Raw genomic sequence first — 17358 nt, 5'->3', positions numbered from 1 at the left:
TGGAGCAGGGTGCCGTGAGGCTTCTTCTGTTAAATTTTAACTGCACTACAAAACTGCCCAGAGCATACCTTGTGCTTAATTCCTCCCAAACCCTGTAATTTAGCATTTCTCTGGAAGGTGCATCAGACTTACAAGCTATAGCCCACCTGCACACAAGTATAGTGTGCCTGACTCTATTGCCCTTAGGGTGAATTCCTTCCCTTGGAAGGTTAAAGAATGGCCATAATTATCTTTTTGCTTTGGGGTCTCTGTTGAGAGATTCCATTGGCCAGACTTGATGGCATGTGCTCTGACCTGCCTGAACTCATGGTGGGGACTCTGGAAGGGACATGGCTGCCTTTATCTGGGAACTCTGAACAGAAAGGGCAGAGGATCAGAGAAGGAATGCAGCTGGAAGAAATAAGTGGGATGCACTGATCAGTGTGCCTTTGCTCCTTAGTTCTCCAGTTGCTGATTTCAGCAATGTAACCAGGCCTCATCTCCTTTTTAAAATAGATCGGCTGTCTCATTTGGGGGAGGAGATCATCCATGTATCAAAATCCCTTAACATAACTAAAATACATGTATTGTCAGGGTGAGGCCGAGGGTTCTGGAGGAATAATTTCAGGGACAGGGTTGAAGGCTTCCTTTCTCTGAGAGAGTATACTCTCATCTTGCTCATTAATACCTGAGGTTTTTTCAGCAGGGCAGTCTTCCATTCCACAAAAGAACTACAGCCCTCACCTACCAAACCAGCTCTCCTGTCTGAATTCCTTCAATGATATAAACCAGTGATTTTCCTCCTAATGAATGAGGATAATGTTTTTACCCTCTTGTGTTCTACGTGTCTAGAGTCTTGCATGAACTAGTATCAGAAACCTGAACGTGTTCATTGAGATAGGTCTTAAAATGAACACTTTCTAGGAAAAGTCAGTATTTTAAGAACACTCACTCAAGGAAAAATAACTTGATCTAATAGCAGCCTTTGATTTGATAGCACTGAGCACTTGACCCAGAATGTGCTGAAATTTGAAACCAGGAACTGACAATCACTTGCATTTTAAACTAGCCAACCCTACTCATCTTCAACAGTATATATACAAAGAAAAGCAATGTGCTAAGGTTTGGGGTTTATATACAACTACAACTGTGGCTAATCTCAATTAGGGAACATGATTCTAACCAGCTTGCCTGATGCAGTCTTCCTGTCAGTGTCTGGTGCTCCAGAAGTATATTCTGTGTTTCTAGATTAGTATATTTGAATCTGGTTTGCAATTCTAACTTGAATGATATTGGTTTCAATATACTGAGTTTTCTGAAGGCTTTGGTTGCTCTAAAACAGTGGGTTTACCATTTTCCTTTTGCTCATATGGAAAAAAATTTGCAAGAGATAGGTGTTTAAAAATATATTTATAGATAGTGTAAAAGAATGAAATCTCAGGACCCCAATTTTGTGCCAAGGGGAAAGAAGCCTAGAAACTGAGTCATGCAACACCTCTGTTCTTTTCCCCCAAATAGATAGCAGTAATTTTACAACCCTGTGTCACACACAGCATTATCTAGAAGCCAGGTTCCCACAATAGCAAAAGGCCATTTACCTCCCCAGATGGCTTCCATCACAAATAACTCACAAAGAAATTCCTTGCTAGCCCCTAAATCTTTCAGGATACACACACCCTTTATAAAACCAGCACATGCCAATTGCTACCTTGGGTCTGCAACCTAAATTGAACTCCTAAAACTGTTGTTAGGTCTCACACTGACAATCCCAGGTTGCAGAACAAGAACAAGATCACTCTTCTGCCTGCCGGAGATGGATGCATAATTGACTCTTTCCTCTACTCCCTTTTTTCAAATCCTTACCTTATTTTAGTAAAACACAGATGGAGTGCTAATTAGAGTCTCACTGTCTACCCTTCTTCCCTTTTATACTCCTGCTTGCTCTCTCCTTAAATACAGAGCTCCCAAAACCTTCTTAAGAAAGCACAAGTCAGCCGGGCACATTCCAGCACTTTGGGAGACCAAGGTGGAAGGATTGCTTGATCCCAGGAGTTTGAGCCAGCCTAGGCAACATAGCAAGATAGGCAATTTAATATTAAACTTGTTATTTATTATGCAAACCTAGGTACATGTTTATCTTCCTGTGAATAGAATCTTCAAGGCATAGAATATAATCAACTACATTGAGTATATATCAATAATTTACTTAACTATTCCCTTCTATAGGGTATTTAGGTTGAATCCATTTGTCCATTTTTGGCCAGGGACAGCAGTGGAGATGGAAAGGGTAAGATTCTGATATATTTGGAAGAGTCAACAGGTTTTGCTGGTGAATTGGATGCAACATATAGAAGAGACTGCATGAGTCGGGAATTAATGAGGGGTCTACACCAGAGCTGTAAATTTGGGAGTCATCCAGCATACAGGTGGCATTTAAAGTCACGACTAGGTGAGATCACCAAAGAAGTGAGCAGAGATACAGCACAGAATAAGGACTGAACCCAGTGGCTGTCTAATGTTGAGAGGTCAAAGAGAAGGAAGGAATAAAGGAGGCTGAGAAGGAGCAGCCAATGAGGTAAAAGAAAAATGTCCCCTGAAATCCCATTTAGAAATTATCTTCATCAGTATTTTACTAAAAAAATTGTTTTGTTTCACTGACAATCAAAAAAGGTAGTAGTGATCACCCAAAATTAAGTTATGGGTGCATTATCTTCCATTTTCCATAAAGTAGTTTAGAGATAATAAAGTTTTAGGAGTCACCCTGATACTAAATATCAGAGAATATAAATTTGAGCAGAAAGTATATCTTGGGTTGTATATAATTGGTTTTTAGAAATGTATTCCTTATATAGGCTAAAAAATATTGACAGATGATCAATAATAATGTATTCATTTCCCAGAGCTGCTATAACATTATCTTAGTCTAGGTGGACGAAAAGAACATACATTTATTTCCTCACAGTTCTGGAGTCCAGAAGTCTGAAATCCAGCAGGGTTGGTCCTTTCTGGAGGCTCAGGGAATCCTTTCTGTGCCTCTCTCCCCGCTTCTGATAGTGGCTAGCAATCCTTGGGGTTCCTTGACTTGCACAACTCTCTGCCTCTGTTTTCACATGGCTTTCTCTCTTTGTGTTTGAATTTCCTTCTCTCTTATCATACAAGGACACTAGTTACTGGATTTAGTGCCCATCTTAACTCCAGGATGATCTTATGAAATCCTTAATTACAGACCTTATTTCCAAATATGGTCACATCCTAAGTATAGTGTTAAGGCTTGGACTTAGCTTTTGAGAGAGACACTATTCAACCCCTATAGATGATGAAAAGATTTGCAGGATCAGCATTAAGAAGCTGCTGACCGATTCCTAAATACAAATGGAGGTTGTTTTCAAATTCAGTTGAAGATCATACCGATTTAAATCACTCATCTTTATTGATAAAATAGGGTCCTATGCAGTACATACTTTCAGACATAAATTTAAGGTTCTGTTTAACAACAACAAAAAAAGTATGGGTTGGAAAATGTCACTAAATAACAAATTCAATGTCTTTAAACACCGAGACTTTAAAATTATATTCAAGCAAAAAGACTAAGAATAAATTAACCTGTTTACAAAAATAATTATTTATCAAGTAATAATATTTTATAATAGAGCTGCCTCAAGGAATTGCCTCAGACTTCATCTCAACTGTATAGCTTACTTTCTTTAATTATTTCCTGGGATGAAAACTATTTGAATGAATGTGTCATTAAATTAAGGGATAAGTTCTCAAAAACCAATAGAAAAGTTTAAAAATAAAAACTGTCACTTATTTATAAAATATCAATTAAGGCTTCTGAATGAGAAAAAAAATCTAGTTAATGTTTGGGCCATTAGCCCTTTTCTAGTCAATCAGCCCCATCCAACCCACTTACCCCAAACTTAAGATAGAAAAATTCTGAATTGAAAAGTAGTACTGAATTTTACCAATATATGAAATTATACATAAAAATTACCATGTGAAGTAATATTTCTTTAACAAGTTAATCAAAAGCAGAATTTTCTATTTGTGCTAATTTAATATGTATTTAATATAAATGAATATATTTAATATTTGACATTCATCTTTTATCCTTATCCACGGTCACTAAATATAAGACAAATTTAGGTTTCAATTGACATTAAAGCACATTTCTGAAAAATGTGGCTTTAAAAAATTTACATACTGTATATTTGATATTTTTTAAAAAACAACAGAAAACAAATACTTCTGAATTCGTAGGTTCCCCTCACCCTTTCAACTGAAAGACTGTAAGAAGAATTTTACAGGTTATGAGGACCAGATGGAGCAACAATTTTTTTTGATATTTTAATTTACTTTTTCTGTATCTCAAGAATAATTACTTAAAAATAAGAGTTCTAAGAGCCAGAAAAATTCCCAATTAACTTTGAAATTACCATACATATCTTGCTATATCAAACACTTCAACTCTGTTAATTAAATGAGCTGCATAATATCTTAAAGATCAACCAGAGAAGAGAAAAATCTCATCTTCATTTTGACTTAGAACTCGACTTGTTCTTTCAAAGGAGTGGTTTAACCCACTAAATATGTCTATTATATAAGATCTTCTTTCTTAGAAAGTAATATTCCTTCTCTTTCATTCCTGAAATGATATTTCATACGCTTAAGCAAATTATGGACAACCATTAGCTAAGAATTAGTTATGGTAAACTAGCTAAAATTAAAATTACCTCTTTTGTTTATGGTACATATAAAACATTCCTACAGCCTTTAAAACTGAATTTTCTTTCACAAAAAGTTAAATTAACGGGAACGCAAACAGGCAATCACTAAAGCTGGTTTCCTAGTACATAAGCTATATGTTAACTCTGACACCAAACAAGAAGGATGAAATTTGGTATGAAAATCTACCATTCACAAAAGGGTGGCAAAAATGTATATTGTTAAATTGGGATAACTATGAGTTCCCAAACATTCACTGGGAATATTCAAGTTTACCTAAGTATCTCCCAGAAAGCCAGTGGCACTGCTAAAAGCTCTTGACAGGTTCAGCAGTCACTGAAAACCTTTCATTTGTTTACCAATTAATAATGGCTCCATTTCAACTTTTCAATTATATTTCAGAATAAAGTCTATGACCACTAACTATGCAGTTTTTTTGTTGCTATCACATAGCCAGTGAGTACACCGTACATATTACAGAGAAAAAACAAAGGGTTGATTGAGTTCTGTTCATTCATTCATTCACTTAATAGGCCAGTCCTAGTGACCATTTGGAGCCAGGTAAGATGCTCACAGACTTGGAAACTCTTCAGCTCTTCCTCAGACTTAGGTCACTATTGGTCACTAATGCAGACAAAGAAGTACTTTCCGACGCATCATCTTTCCTAAGGTTCAAAAATGATTCTCGAGTTATTTGAAGGATCTCTCTCAAGCCTTTGTTTTCTTGCTGTAAGAAGGGAAGCAAAATAAAGATGTAGTCGCCATTTACAAGGTAGCTACTAGAGTGCCAACATATATTAAGCCAAACACATGAAGCCAAGCATATGAACATACTAAGCCGAATATATGAAGGTACAACAAATAAAAAGCAGGTTTTGTAGCTGACATAAATGCACTAAATGATATATGTATTCGCAACTTGAATCTAAAGAGCACTTCAGACATAAATTTGAGGTTGTTTAACAACAACAAAAAAGTATGGGTTGGGAACATGTCACTAAATAACAAAGTCTCAGGTGGCCTATTCCTCAAGAATTTATTTTTATACCAGTTTTAGGCTTACAGAAAAGTTGAGCCTGAATTATAGAGTTCTATACTCCCTGCAACACCTTCACCCAAGATCCTTTTATTATTAACTCCTTTCATTCGTGTGGTACAGTTGCTAGAGCTGATGAATCCATGTTGATCCTTTACTATCACATGTACCCCCGTGTAGGATATTTTCACTGCCCTAAAAACCACTGTGCTCCATCTACTACCTACCTACTCACCTCTCAATTCCCCCCATCCCCCTTGCCCTGACAACCACTCATCTTTTCACAGTTTCCATCATTTTGCTTTTTCCAGCATGAGATATAGTTGAAATCACACGGGGCCCTTGAGAGCAGCCATTTTAACATTGCTTAGGTTTGTCATGTTTTCCTACCAGTTCACTTTGACTTACCCTCTAGTCATTAGCCAAGGACAGACCATTTTCCCAGAGATAGCTATTGATAATTTACAACTCCCTTCCCCAAGCCTGCTTTGTACTGTTTATTTTTCTATTCCCAGTTTGCCTTTCAGCCATTAAAAACCAAGATGACCTAATCTATTGGGATCAGCCTCCCATGACAAACTGCAAGGCCACTACCTGGAGTAATAAAATGTGTCACCCTGACCTCAAGACACAAGACCTATGTTATCAACACCTAAGAACGCAGTTGCTGGAGATTTTTCTCACTAGATCTGCTCCCTTATCGAAACCTTAAATACATGCTCTCTTCAGACCATATACCACACACCTTTAGTGCTCCCTTCCCATCCCTCTCCCTGGGAAGTATAATACATCCTTTTGCTTTGTCTCTACAATTCTTTGCTTTACTCCCAGGGCACCGGCCTACCTCACAGACCTAACTCTATAAACTCAAAGAGGTAGTGGATAATACCCTGGGACTGAAACCTCTTAGTACTTTAGTACTTGTATTACTCTCCATGATAGCATGGAATGGAGTACAAGCCATCTGGTTTGCTTCTCTCACTGGAATTTGAGAGCAGCAGAATCGGTTGAGTAGATTATGACATTTTTCAAGGAGTGACCAAATCTGGCACTGGTAAGTAATTTTGCCTCCTCCTCCAGATTAGTTACTGTTGAAATATTTAAAAGTAACCGTTCATAATTTATTCTCTATCACTTTGTCTTCAGTCTCACTTTCCAAATTTAAATGGTATTAAGCAGAGATTAGCAAACTGTGACCTGGCCTGAGTTCTGCTTCTAGAAGTTATATTTTATTGGAACATGGCCACACCTAAATGGCTGCTTTTCACTTACAATGGCAAAGTTAAATAGGTGCAAACAGTCTAGTTAGCAACATCTAAAAAATTTACTCTGGTGCTTTGCTGAAAAAGTTTGCCAACTCCTGTTAGAAGAATGGGAGAACACGTAAGCTCAGATAAATCATTTTTGGCCCTCTACAACCAATTTCCCCATGATTTCAAAATGAAGCTCTTTAAAGTATATTCTACTGATTTGAACTATCCAACAATGTCTCATACCTTTGCCTGCACAAAATAAAGGACGAATGAGACAAAGGCATTTAGTCCCCAGAAACATAAAAGTACCCCAAATGTTTGTAGATTAAAACAATATTTCCCTGCAATACCACTGACCTGGCCTAGTTTCCCCATAGAATGTTTTATTTACTTACTTATTTTGAATACACACAGACATTGACCCTCCTGGTTTTAAAACATAAAGCTTACATTTGCCTTATCTGACTGAGTTCCTCCCTCAGGAGACTGACCCTTTAGGAAAGGCACTGAAGCTCATGGAAACACTGCATCCAGTACTGGACCACTGCATCCAGTGAAATGCCAGACCCCTCACTCAACATTTCTGCTTCCTTCCCCCTCTCTAATTGCTATTTTAAATTCCTTCCTTCACGATGTAAACCCTCAATTTCAGTTGGCCAGGGAGCTGGATTTGAGAGTGATCTCCCATTCTCCTTGGCTGATATCACCCAATTAAAAGCCGCCTTCCCTAGCAATACTGGTCTCAGTGAATGGCTTTCTGTGAGGCAAGCAACAGGACCACAACTAAACCCCTAGTGTTTGGGCAACACTATGATCTTTAATAGAATGAACACATTTTAAAATGTTACACAACTGAAGAAATACCTAGTAAGATAAGCAATATGGGATCAAAAACCATTTTCTCAATTGCTGGTATATTTTAAGTGACTAAAGAGTCTAGATTACTGCATTACTATATAAATGGTCTTACACCATACACCCATATAACCAGCAATCAGAAGAAAAAGAACATTACAAGTACTCCAGAAAAGTATGTATGTATTTAAAAATGGGATTTATTTTCTGGTATAAGTCTTTTTATGGACAGTTTTCACCTACATTTGCAATTTAAAACTTACTTCAAGTTGAAATATTCGTTCCTGTTCCTTGCAACCCTGTTGCTCGTCAATTTCTATGGCTTTCCTCATTACTGCTGCCATTTCAGTTATCTGGTCAACATGTGCTTGTAGTTCCTGAAAAAAAGGAATGAGAATTTGAAATCAGCAAAGTACTTTATTATTTTTATTTTGGGATCCTCTACTTTTTATAAAATCTGCAGTGCCACTTAACATGAATAATATATCAGACAGATATTCACAACAAAATTGTTTGACCGTGAATGTACTTTGGAAATCAGATTTCTGTTAGGTCTAGAATTAAGAATAAGCAGAATAATATAACTAAATCTAGCAGCAAGAAAAGTGTCCAAATTTCACATTTCTCTCACAGTGATCAGTAACTTTTTCTTTTCTGCACCTACATACACTATTGGCCAAAATAATGGGAAAGATAAAAATAGTTGACACATTCAATCTCATTTTCTCCCTGAAGTCTTCATGATTTACAGATATTTTCTGTGTTTTCCATGTCTACAAATTGATCTCAACCCAATTGGTAACCTTTTCTAGATCACAATCCTCCTTGACAGCAGGAGTTGTATTTTGTTTATACCTGCCTATTAATGTATGGTACATGATAAATATTGAGTACAATGAACAGAATTCTGCTTTTAAGTATTAAAATATTAAATGGCCTTTCTTTTTTCAAATGTTGAAAATAAAACTTCAGTATAATGTAGACATGCGCATTTGTTAGGCACAGCAAGTAGCATAAATTCTTCTAATAAGATTTTCCCTAATTTTTTTGTACACCAATAATGTGCTAGGCACTGTCCTAGGCAACAGGAATAGAAAACTGTTAAGAGACGTGTCTTGATCTAAAGGAGCTTACAGTCTACTGAAAGAGACAGACAAAAAAGGTTAAAAATCACCAGAAACCTGGGAATGATCATTTTCTCCATAAATAGCTTCTATTATTCACTGTCAATTGAGTTGCTGTATTATATTAAGCCCAAAACTTAAATATAAAGGCGAATAACTTGCCAAATAAACATTGTTTCTTAAATAGTTACACTCTTTCTTTGTAAAAAAGATTTAAATAAGACCCCTGAAATCCAGACCTAGTAAACAACAGGAAGAAATGATAAAGAAAAAAATAGAAATATCTTTGGCAAATCACATTTAATGTTCTCCTAACCAATAAAAAATGCAGGTTCTTATATTTTAATGAGGAAATCTATACAGTGCTAGTACTCAGGAAGAAAGTACAATAAAAGACTAATCTGTGCTGTCCAATACAATGCTATTTAAATTAATTTAAATAAAATACACTCTTTAAAAATTAATAATTCAGTCTCAGTTGCACTAGTGACACTGCAAATGCTCAATAGCTAATGTTGCCTCTACAACGAACAGCATAGATAAAAGATATTCACATCATTTCAGAAAGTTCTATTGGATGGCCCTGATTAGATTATGGTAGCAAGAATGATATCAGACAAATACCTGTCATATGCTACAAAAGTTTAAAAAAAATCATTACAATTCCTCCCATTGTAAAGGGAGCACAATGTTTAAAAGCAAGTAAGTACTGATAACTGATAATCTGCAGCATCAGATTTAACAAGGGTAAAGAGTAAAAATTTTGAATACCAACAACAGCTTTCTTAATTTATGATTTGGCCAGTCCTATGGCACTGACCTAGGATACAAAACTACATAGGAAGCAAGTATTTCTTTGCCTTTCAAAAGGAAGAAAAAGACTACTAATTTTTTTCAGGACAGAGTCCATTCTAACAAGTCCATTATGAGAAAAACACACAGTGCTTCAAATAGAACGGTATTTTTACAGGACCAGTTAATGGATCTCTTACTAACTATAAAATCTTTAGAGAAGTATCACAGACATTTTAATGAGCACAAGAGGCAAGATCTCTGCTTTCAAAATCATCTTGAAGTGAAGAAGTGTCACCAACATAAGCCCTGAGCTGTCTTGAAATGCCTTTCATTTCTAACTTTTGTCTAGGTTTACCGCTACTTTACTCAATAATGACTTGCCACAACTTTTTTTAAAAAAAGAAAAAAAAAAAGACAGTTGAGATACAATGAAGAGAGCACTACTACAATACTGAATCCTAACATCTAAACAAAGGCATTTTTATTTCATTTGTGAACTCAAACTAAAGGACTATAAACTATCACAAATCTGAATTAAAACATTTCATTTAATACTTTGACCAAAATTTTTATGAAATCGAGCTAAAATTACTGCCAAGAAAATATATTTGGATGTCCAGAAAGAGAATGACTGTTTTGCAGAAACAAAAACTGCAGCAAAACCTAACACGAGCAAATAAGTGAAAAGCTGGGTTAAGTAAACTTTAAAACTTGCAACCTAAGTAACTTTTAAAACCTATCAAACAGGTTGTATATGATACAATACACAGAATTAGTGACAGATTTTTAAAGTCTCTATGCTGAATAGCATAGCTATACAAGGCATAGTATTCTTTTAATCAATTTCATTATTTGCTGATCTAATCTGGGAGAAAAATTCAATGTAAAAGAACTTTTAAAATGGACCCCCCCCCTACATCCACACCCCAAAAGTTGACTTTTATTTAGTGTACATTCTGATTTGCTTCCAAGTGCCTCCTCTCCAGTCCATGTTGAGGTGCTTCAAGGATGTGTCGAGATGCAGCAAGGAACAATCCTTCGGAGTTGTTACGATGTAGATGTACCATGTCAATCTGTAGTATAGAGTCATTATAATGTTAATACGGATATTATCCGTAGTTTAAACACTGAATGAGTGTTAGTTCATGCGTGTTAGCCGACTGTTTGAAATGTTTGTTTTTTTAAGATTTCCAAAAAGGCATTTGTTCAAAAATAATGTAAAAATGGATATTTAGATGAAAATGAGTTCTCAAATTTTCTAATGATTTTAAAATGTGTACCCAAATTCTAGGTGAGGGCAAAGTTCTGTGTGCCAATGGTCTTCAGAAAGGTCTCTGACTCCAAAATGCTGCTATGTGTAACCCTATTTCTTAATCCTAAATGTGTTATAAAATTCTTTGCTTTAGGCCTATCAGAGCACTAGTACCTAACAAATCTCAGAATGCTACACTTTGGGCCATTATCAAACAAGTTTCTCTGCTCACTCACTTCTGCTTGTTGATCCTCCTTCACCCTGCAATTAATTCAAGGCTGGGTGAATTTAGATGGATTTTCTTCCTTTCCTTGACACCTTTCCAGATTTTCCTCATGAGATCTAATACTGTTGTATCTAGTATTCCAGTAACAAGTCAGATCTCTATTTTAGGATTCATCATATCCTATCTTCTGTTAGCAATTTTTGTGCCTGTATCTCCCATTATACTGTAAGCTCCTATGGTGAAGTAATGTAACTTATTCATTCACTCACTTATTATGACTCATAATAACTAACCCAGTGTGACTATTAATAAATGTTTAGCTAAGTCGAAGTGTCTCCTTTTTGGGAAAAATCAAAATCACAAACATTAATATGTATTAGTTAGAATTAATAACAAGTAACTGAATAGTCGTTTTATGGAAGGCAAGGATCATCAGCACTGAGATGGAGAATTCAATCTATATAATGCAAAAAGGTGGTTTACAGCTATCTTAGGAAATGTTTAGCTTCACTGACTAATAAATCAGCTCTGGTCAATGGCAAAATCTAATGTATTTTAGAAAACATTTGCTTCTGTTAGAGTTGCTACCTGGTGGGTCCAACAAGCTGCAGTATCCTATTTTAAGTCCTTTTTTTTTTTTTTGGTCACGGTATTCTTCCCTTTAGATCTTCAAAATTTTATTTTTAAGATTACAAAACATATGAACCTTTTGGAATTTCTCAATTTACATTTTTCTTACCAATAATTTAAGTCAATTTCTCATTGCATCTTTAAAAAAATAGCTATATCTTTAAATTTAGATCATTTTATAATGGTCTCATTAACAACAGATATATTTTATAGTCAAAAGAATGCGACTTAATGTCTAAGGATTTCCATATAGTTAGGAGATGAATAGCTTAATTAGTTAATATTAACCCTGCATGTATTAATTTAATTTCTTATTTTACTAGTTGACACAAGAAGTACCTATGTAAGTTCTCTAATATGTATGTTGCTACATAAAGAGCTATTTGTTAGGCATTTAATTCTAATAGAATTATTAATAATTCAAAAACATCTACAAACATCAAAATGAAAGTTTTAGGAATCAGTTTCCATAATCAAGATTAAAATATGTCCTTTCCTATTTCTGCTATAACAAGTGAAAAACTCTCATATCACTATTTATAAGATAATATTAGTAATAATTAATATTAGTTAGCTCACCATTACCCAATACAGATAATAGCCTAGTTACCATAACCTACTCTATTATTTTTATTTCACACCAGCAGTCAAAATCAGTTTAAAACAAAATGCAAATGAGAAGGGATTATTCCACTGGCCTTCACAGCAGCTGTATGGGACATACCAAAGGAACTAGACACAAGGATAACAAAAAGTAAGATATATCGGGAATAACACCAATTTCTAATCATTTCAGCTTTGTCTCTAAAAAATGATGTCAATTGGGATGCAATACTGAGGGAGAGGAGCAAAATGTTTGTTTGTTTGTTTATTTATTTTTTCTAGACTCTACCCGCGGGGGCAAAATTTTGTATGTTGGTTCTTTTTTTTATTCCCAAACCCCATGGTTTTGCTATTATAATCAGAATCATCTATAGCCTGGATGAATTACTTTCATTCAGAAAACAGTCTTAAGAAAAACAATCTACATTAAGTTGCTTTCAGATCTTAAAAAAGGTTTTCAACATTTCAATTTTTGATTTTGCAACAGAATTCACAAGTTTATTAGAAAAAACATTTCTTAAAAACAGATAAACTTATAAAAATAATTTTGAATTGAACACTTACCTTTATTTCCAAAATAAAGCTTATTTTTGAATTTATATATTTAAGGTTACTAAGAAGCAATGAGTGTTAGAAGAGTAAATCAAACAGAAAATGATATATAACAAATGAAAAAAAAGCAGAAACTGTCAATAAAAAGATGAAGTATTCAGTATCATGTAAGATGGCATTATTAGATCTTGTGAGTAAAAAAAAATTCTAAATACAAGTTAACCAATTGTCCCTCTTTTCCATTTCAAGTCACATTTATAGAAATGGATTACCTTGGAATGTTGCTCTTTTAACTTCATTATTATACCCGGATCATCTTTTTTGCTAGCCATTAGCAATCTAAACATTTGTTCTCGATACTTGCTCATTATAAGTTCCAAGGCGGACTGATGTTCCTCCAGGGATGTACGCAGTTCTATCAAGGAAAAAAGTGTATTCAAATCTGAGTTAAAGGTACACAAAATATGCTCTTCCCTATTACATTTGTCAAAAAAAGCAACTAATAGGGCGTTTTAATGCAAAAAAATCTAAGCATACAATAATAAAGGACACTAAATGAAGTCCCCTATTAGTTTTTTGAAGGAACATATTAAACTCGTTTTTTGAGGATCATTTCAAAAAACATTTACTGAACAGCAATTAAAATATCACACAATGCTCTCTCTATATTAAGAATACAAAAAAATCACAGAGCTCAGATTCTAACAGAAAAAACAAATATGTGGTAAGTAAAGAATAAAGCTTTATTCAAATATACTTAAGAAATGTCTATGGGAAGTAACTGGTGGAAGCTTCATATAAGCGCTGTGTTGAGATGAACTTGACTTCCTTCAGTTGAAAAATAAAGGAATGGGCATTCTAAGCAGGGAGGCATGACAATGGGTATGTTTAGGCACTGATTTGGGATGGCAAGAGCAATGGGCTCCTGGTGAGGAGAGCTGTAGGAAGAAGATAAAAAGGAAGTCTGGGAATTGACTTTGAGGATCTTTGTATAAGGAAAAAAGAATATAATGAAGTTCTTATTCTGATGCTTCTGCTGATGATGGACTTGAGGAGGGAAAACAGACTGGAATTAGGGAGCCCAGTTAGGACGATTCAGGCAAGAGACTAAGCACTTAAGCTGGGACCAACACTGCAAACAATGGAGCTGAGTTATTTCATAGGAAGCAACAATGGCGCTAACTGGATTTTGAGAGTGAGAATCTAAGAGGGTGCCAAGCAAGGTAGCAATTAAAATGTAGGAGAGGATAAAAAGCAATAAATATGATTTAGGCACATGGACTAGAAACAGGACTAATGTCAAAAAGCAACTTTAGTTGGCTGTTTTTCTACTTTTGAAAATATTAACTGGTCCCAAATCAAGAGTACAATTGCCGAGTAAAGTTTTCTTTTACCATACATAGTAATAATGGATCTTACCTTTGTTCTCTTGTTGTAATTCTCTGATTTGTCTGTTTTCTTGCTGGATTCCCATAACTAATGTGGACCGTGGCCGATGTCTTGCAACTTCATTAAGTTCTTGAATTTCTTCCTGATACTAAAAACAAACAAAAAACAAACAAACAAAAAATCATGGGAATAAAATATATATCTGATATATAAAAATAAATAAATATCTGAGAAAGTTCTAGCTTGTATTCAGAATATATAAAGAACTCTTCCAATTTAAGAATAAAAAGAAAATAATACAATTTAAAAACTGGCAAAGGATTTTAACAGAATTGAATAGACATTTCTCAAAAGAACAAATCATATGGCCAATGAACACATGAAAAGATACTTAACATCATTAGTTATCAGGGAAATACAATTCAATACAACAGTGAGATACCACTTCATAACCACTAGGATGATTATAATAAAAAAGACAGACTGTTGAAGAAATTACAAACTTCATACATTGTTGATTGAATGTAAAATGGTGTAGCTGCTTTGGGAAACAATCTGGCAGATCCTCAAAAAGTTATTATAAAAGTTATTATATGATCCACCCATTCTACTCCCAAGGATATATACCCAAGAGAAGCGAAAACGTGTCCACACAGAAACTTGCACACAAATAGTCATAGCAGTACTATTCTGTTTTTTCTTTTGTTTGTTTGTTTGTTTTTGAGTCAGGATCTCACTCTGGTGCCCAAGCAGGAGTGCAGTGGCCCAGTCACGGCTCATCACAGCCTTGGTCTACTAGGCTCAGGCCATCCTTTCACTTCAGCCTCCTGAGTAGCTTGGACTATAGGTGTAAGCCACCACAACCAGCTAATTTTTAAAATTTTTGAGCGACAAGGTCTCACTGTGTTGCCTAGGCTAGTCTCAAACCCCTAGACTCAAGCAATTCTCCTGCCTCGGCCTCCCAATGTTCTGGGATTATAGGTATGAGCCACCGCACGTGGCCCAGTGTCATTTTTAACAGCCAAACAGTGAAACAATTCAAATGCCCCTCAACTGAATAGATAAGTGCAATGTACTGTATGCTTACAATGCAATATTATTTGGCACTAAACAGGACTGAAGTACTGATACATGCTACAACATACATGGACCTGAAAAACCTTACATTAAGAGAAGGTACTCACAAAAAGCTACATATTGTATCATTCCATTCATATGAAATGTCCAGAAAAGGCAAATCACAGAGCGAGAAAGATTAGTGGTTGTTAGGGACAGTGGAGAGGGGAAACTAGGGTGAGATCCCTAATGGATGTAAGGTTTTGTGGTGATGAAAATGTTCTGGAATCAGAAAAAGGTTACATTCGCACAATCTGGGAATATACTAAAACCCAATGAACTGTACCCTTCAAAAGGGTGAATTTTAAGGTATCAGATTATAACTCAATAATAATAGAACGTGCAAAAGAAATGCAACAATATTTTGCATTAAAATTAGAATCTAATTTGAAAATTACATTTATTTATTTTCAAGTCATTTTTATGAGCCTTAGTAAATACATTCATGATGACACTTCTGGTTCTTATCTTCAGATATCAAACTCCTTAATTTTACAAATCAATAAGAGGTGTATATTCACTTAAGTGCCTGAGACTAGCTGGACAGTTAGGGATGCAGATAATCTGTTTAGGACAACACAGCTGCAAAATAAAATAAGCAAACTTGCTCCATTATTTCCAGCAATTTTGTTAAAAGCATCATCTCATGGTTGCTTCCCTTTACAAAATGGATTAGTTTGAAGAGAGTTGACTTTGAATATACATTTTTGCCCTCTGATTTCTACCATAACATTGGAGGCTTTATAAAAGAGTTCAAAATTTATATCAGAGGAAGATTTAATGGTAGCTAAACTCCATGGCCCACTGGAAGATTCTCTTATACAACAGTAAAAATAGCAAGAAGTAAAGCCCTCTTAATTTCTTTAACTGGCAGCGTTAAATGAAAAATAAGGCAGCAAATACAAATGCAATAACTGCACAAGGTGTAAATCAGGTATTTCCTTTCATCATTTTCAAGATTATTTTGTTGTTTAATAGCATTACCTAAGTACTTTTATGAAGAAAGATATGAACATTTCTGTATTAAATAAGATAAAGCAAAATATGTCAACATTAGTAAAAGGAATTATCTGGTCTTTGTCAAATGTATCTAGAATTAACAAATTCATTTATTTTTAAAAACTTAAATGTTCAACTCTATCATAAAAATAAGTAAACAAATCTACAGATTTTAGAACATATATACATGTGTTATATCACCTGCACATAACAAAATTAAAGTAAAACTGAAACATACAAGCTACTTTAAAATGTTAGAGAACTCTGAAAAAAATTAGATACTAACTAGGCAGCAATTTATGATTCAAGTAATACATAAATGCCCAAAACTGCTTTGTTAAATGGAATCAACAAGAAGAAAAATCAAACCTGCTTCATGGCTTCTACTCGCTTGTTGAGAGCTGTGGTTTGCTCAATTAGAGATTCTGCTGCATCGTCGTGATCTCTCAGTCTTTCAACAAGGGCTTTAGCATCAGCAAGTGCCTTCTCAATTGTGCAACTCATTTCTAAATATCTATAATTAAAATTAAAATCAAAACTCAAAATCAGCATATCACCTTATTTTAGTTTCATGTTAATATAGATATGCTTTAACCACATTTGTTATAGAATTGTTCATTGTCTAGGTAGAAAAATCATCTAAGAACATCTTAGGTTTTGCTGTTAGACTGGCACAAACTTAAAGGTGAATTTATAATATAAAAAAACTAGAACACATATAAAAGATTTGCAGAAGCTGGGCTTGGTGGCTCAGCCTGTAATCCTGTGCCTTTGGGAGGCTGAGGTGAGTGGATTGCCTGAGCCCGCGGGTTTGAGACCTGCCT

General features: G+C 34.9%; 1 protein-coding gene across 2 annotated transcripts in view; it reads right to left on the bottom strand.

Annotated features, from left to right (window-relative positions):
* Positions 1-3386: 3386 nt before the first annotated feature.
* Positions 3387-17358, bottom strand: part of FGFR1OP2 (FGFR1 oncogene partner 2) — a 22764-nt gene continuing 8792 nt past the window's right edge. The window contains exons 2-7 of one of the 2 annotated variants that reach the window (XM_021712729.1): positions 16904-17048; positions 14450-14567; positions 13303-13445; positions 10721-10840; positions 8112-8225; positions 3387-5431 (exon numbers count right to left, since the gene is read on the bottom strand). In XM_021712729.1, the coding sequence (XP_021568404.1) occupies positions 5294-5431; positions 8112-8225; positions 10721-10840; positions 13303-13445; positions 14450-14567; positions 16904-17038 (768 nt within the window). In that variant the 5' untranslated portion in view covers positions 17039-17048 and the 3' untranslated portion in view covers positions 3387-5293. The remainder of the gene's footprint in view (positions 5432-8111; positions 8226-10720; positions 10841-13302; positions 13446-14449; positions 14568-16903; positions 17049-17358) is intronic. The other variant, XM_021712730.1, reaches the window with a different exon arrangement.

The sequence above is a fragment of the Carlito syrichta genome, unplaced genomic scaffold (assembly GCF_000164805.1).
Source record: "Carlito syrichta isolate Samal-C Ts95f unplaced genomic scaffold, Tarsius_syrichta-2.0.1 Scaffold303626, whole genome shotgun sequence".
NCBI classification, from domain to species: Eukaryota; Metazoa; Chordata; class Mammalia; order Primates; family Tarsiidae; genus Carlito; species Carlito syrichta.
The sequence above is the reverse complement of the archived record's forward strand: the minus strand, read 5'-3'. Positions and strand labels throughout refer to the sequence as shown.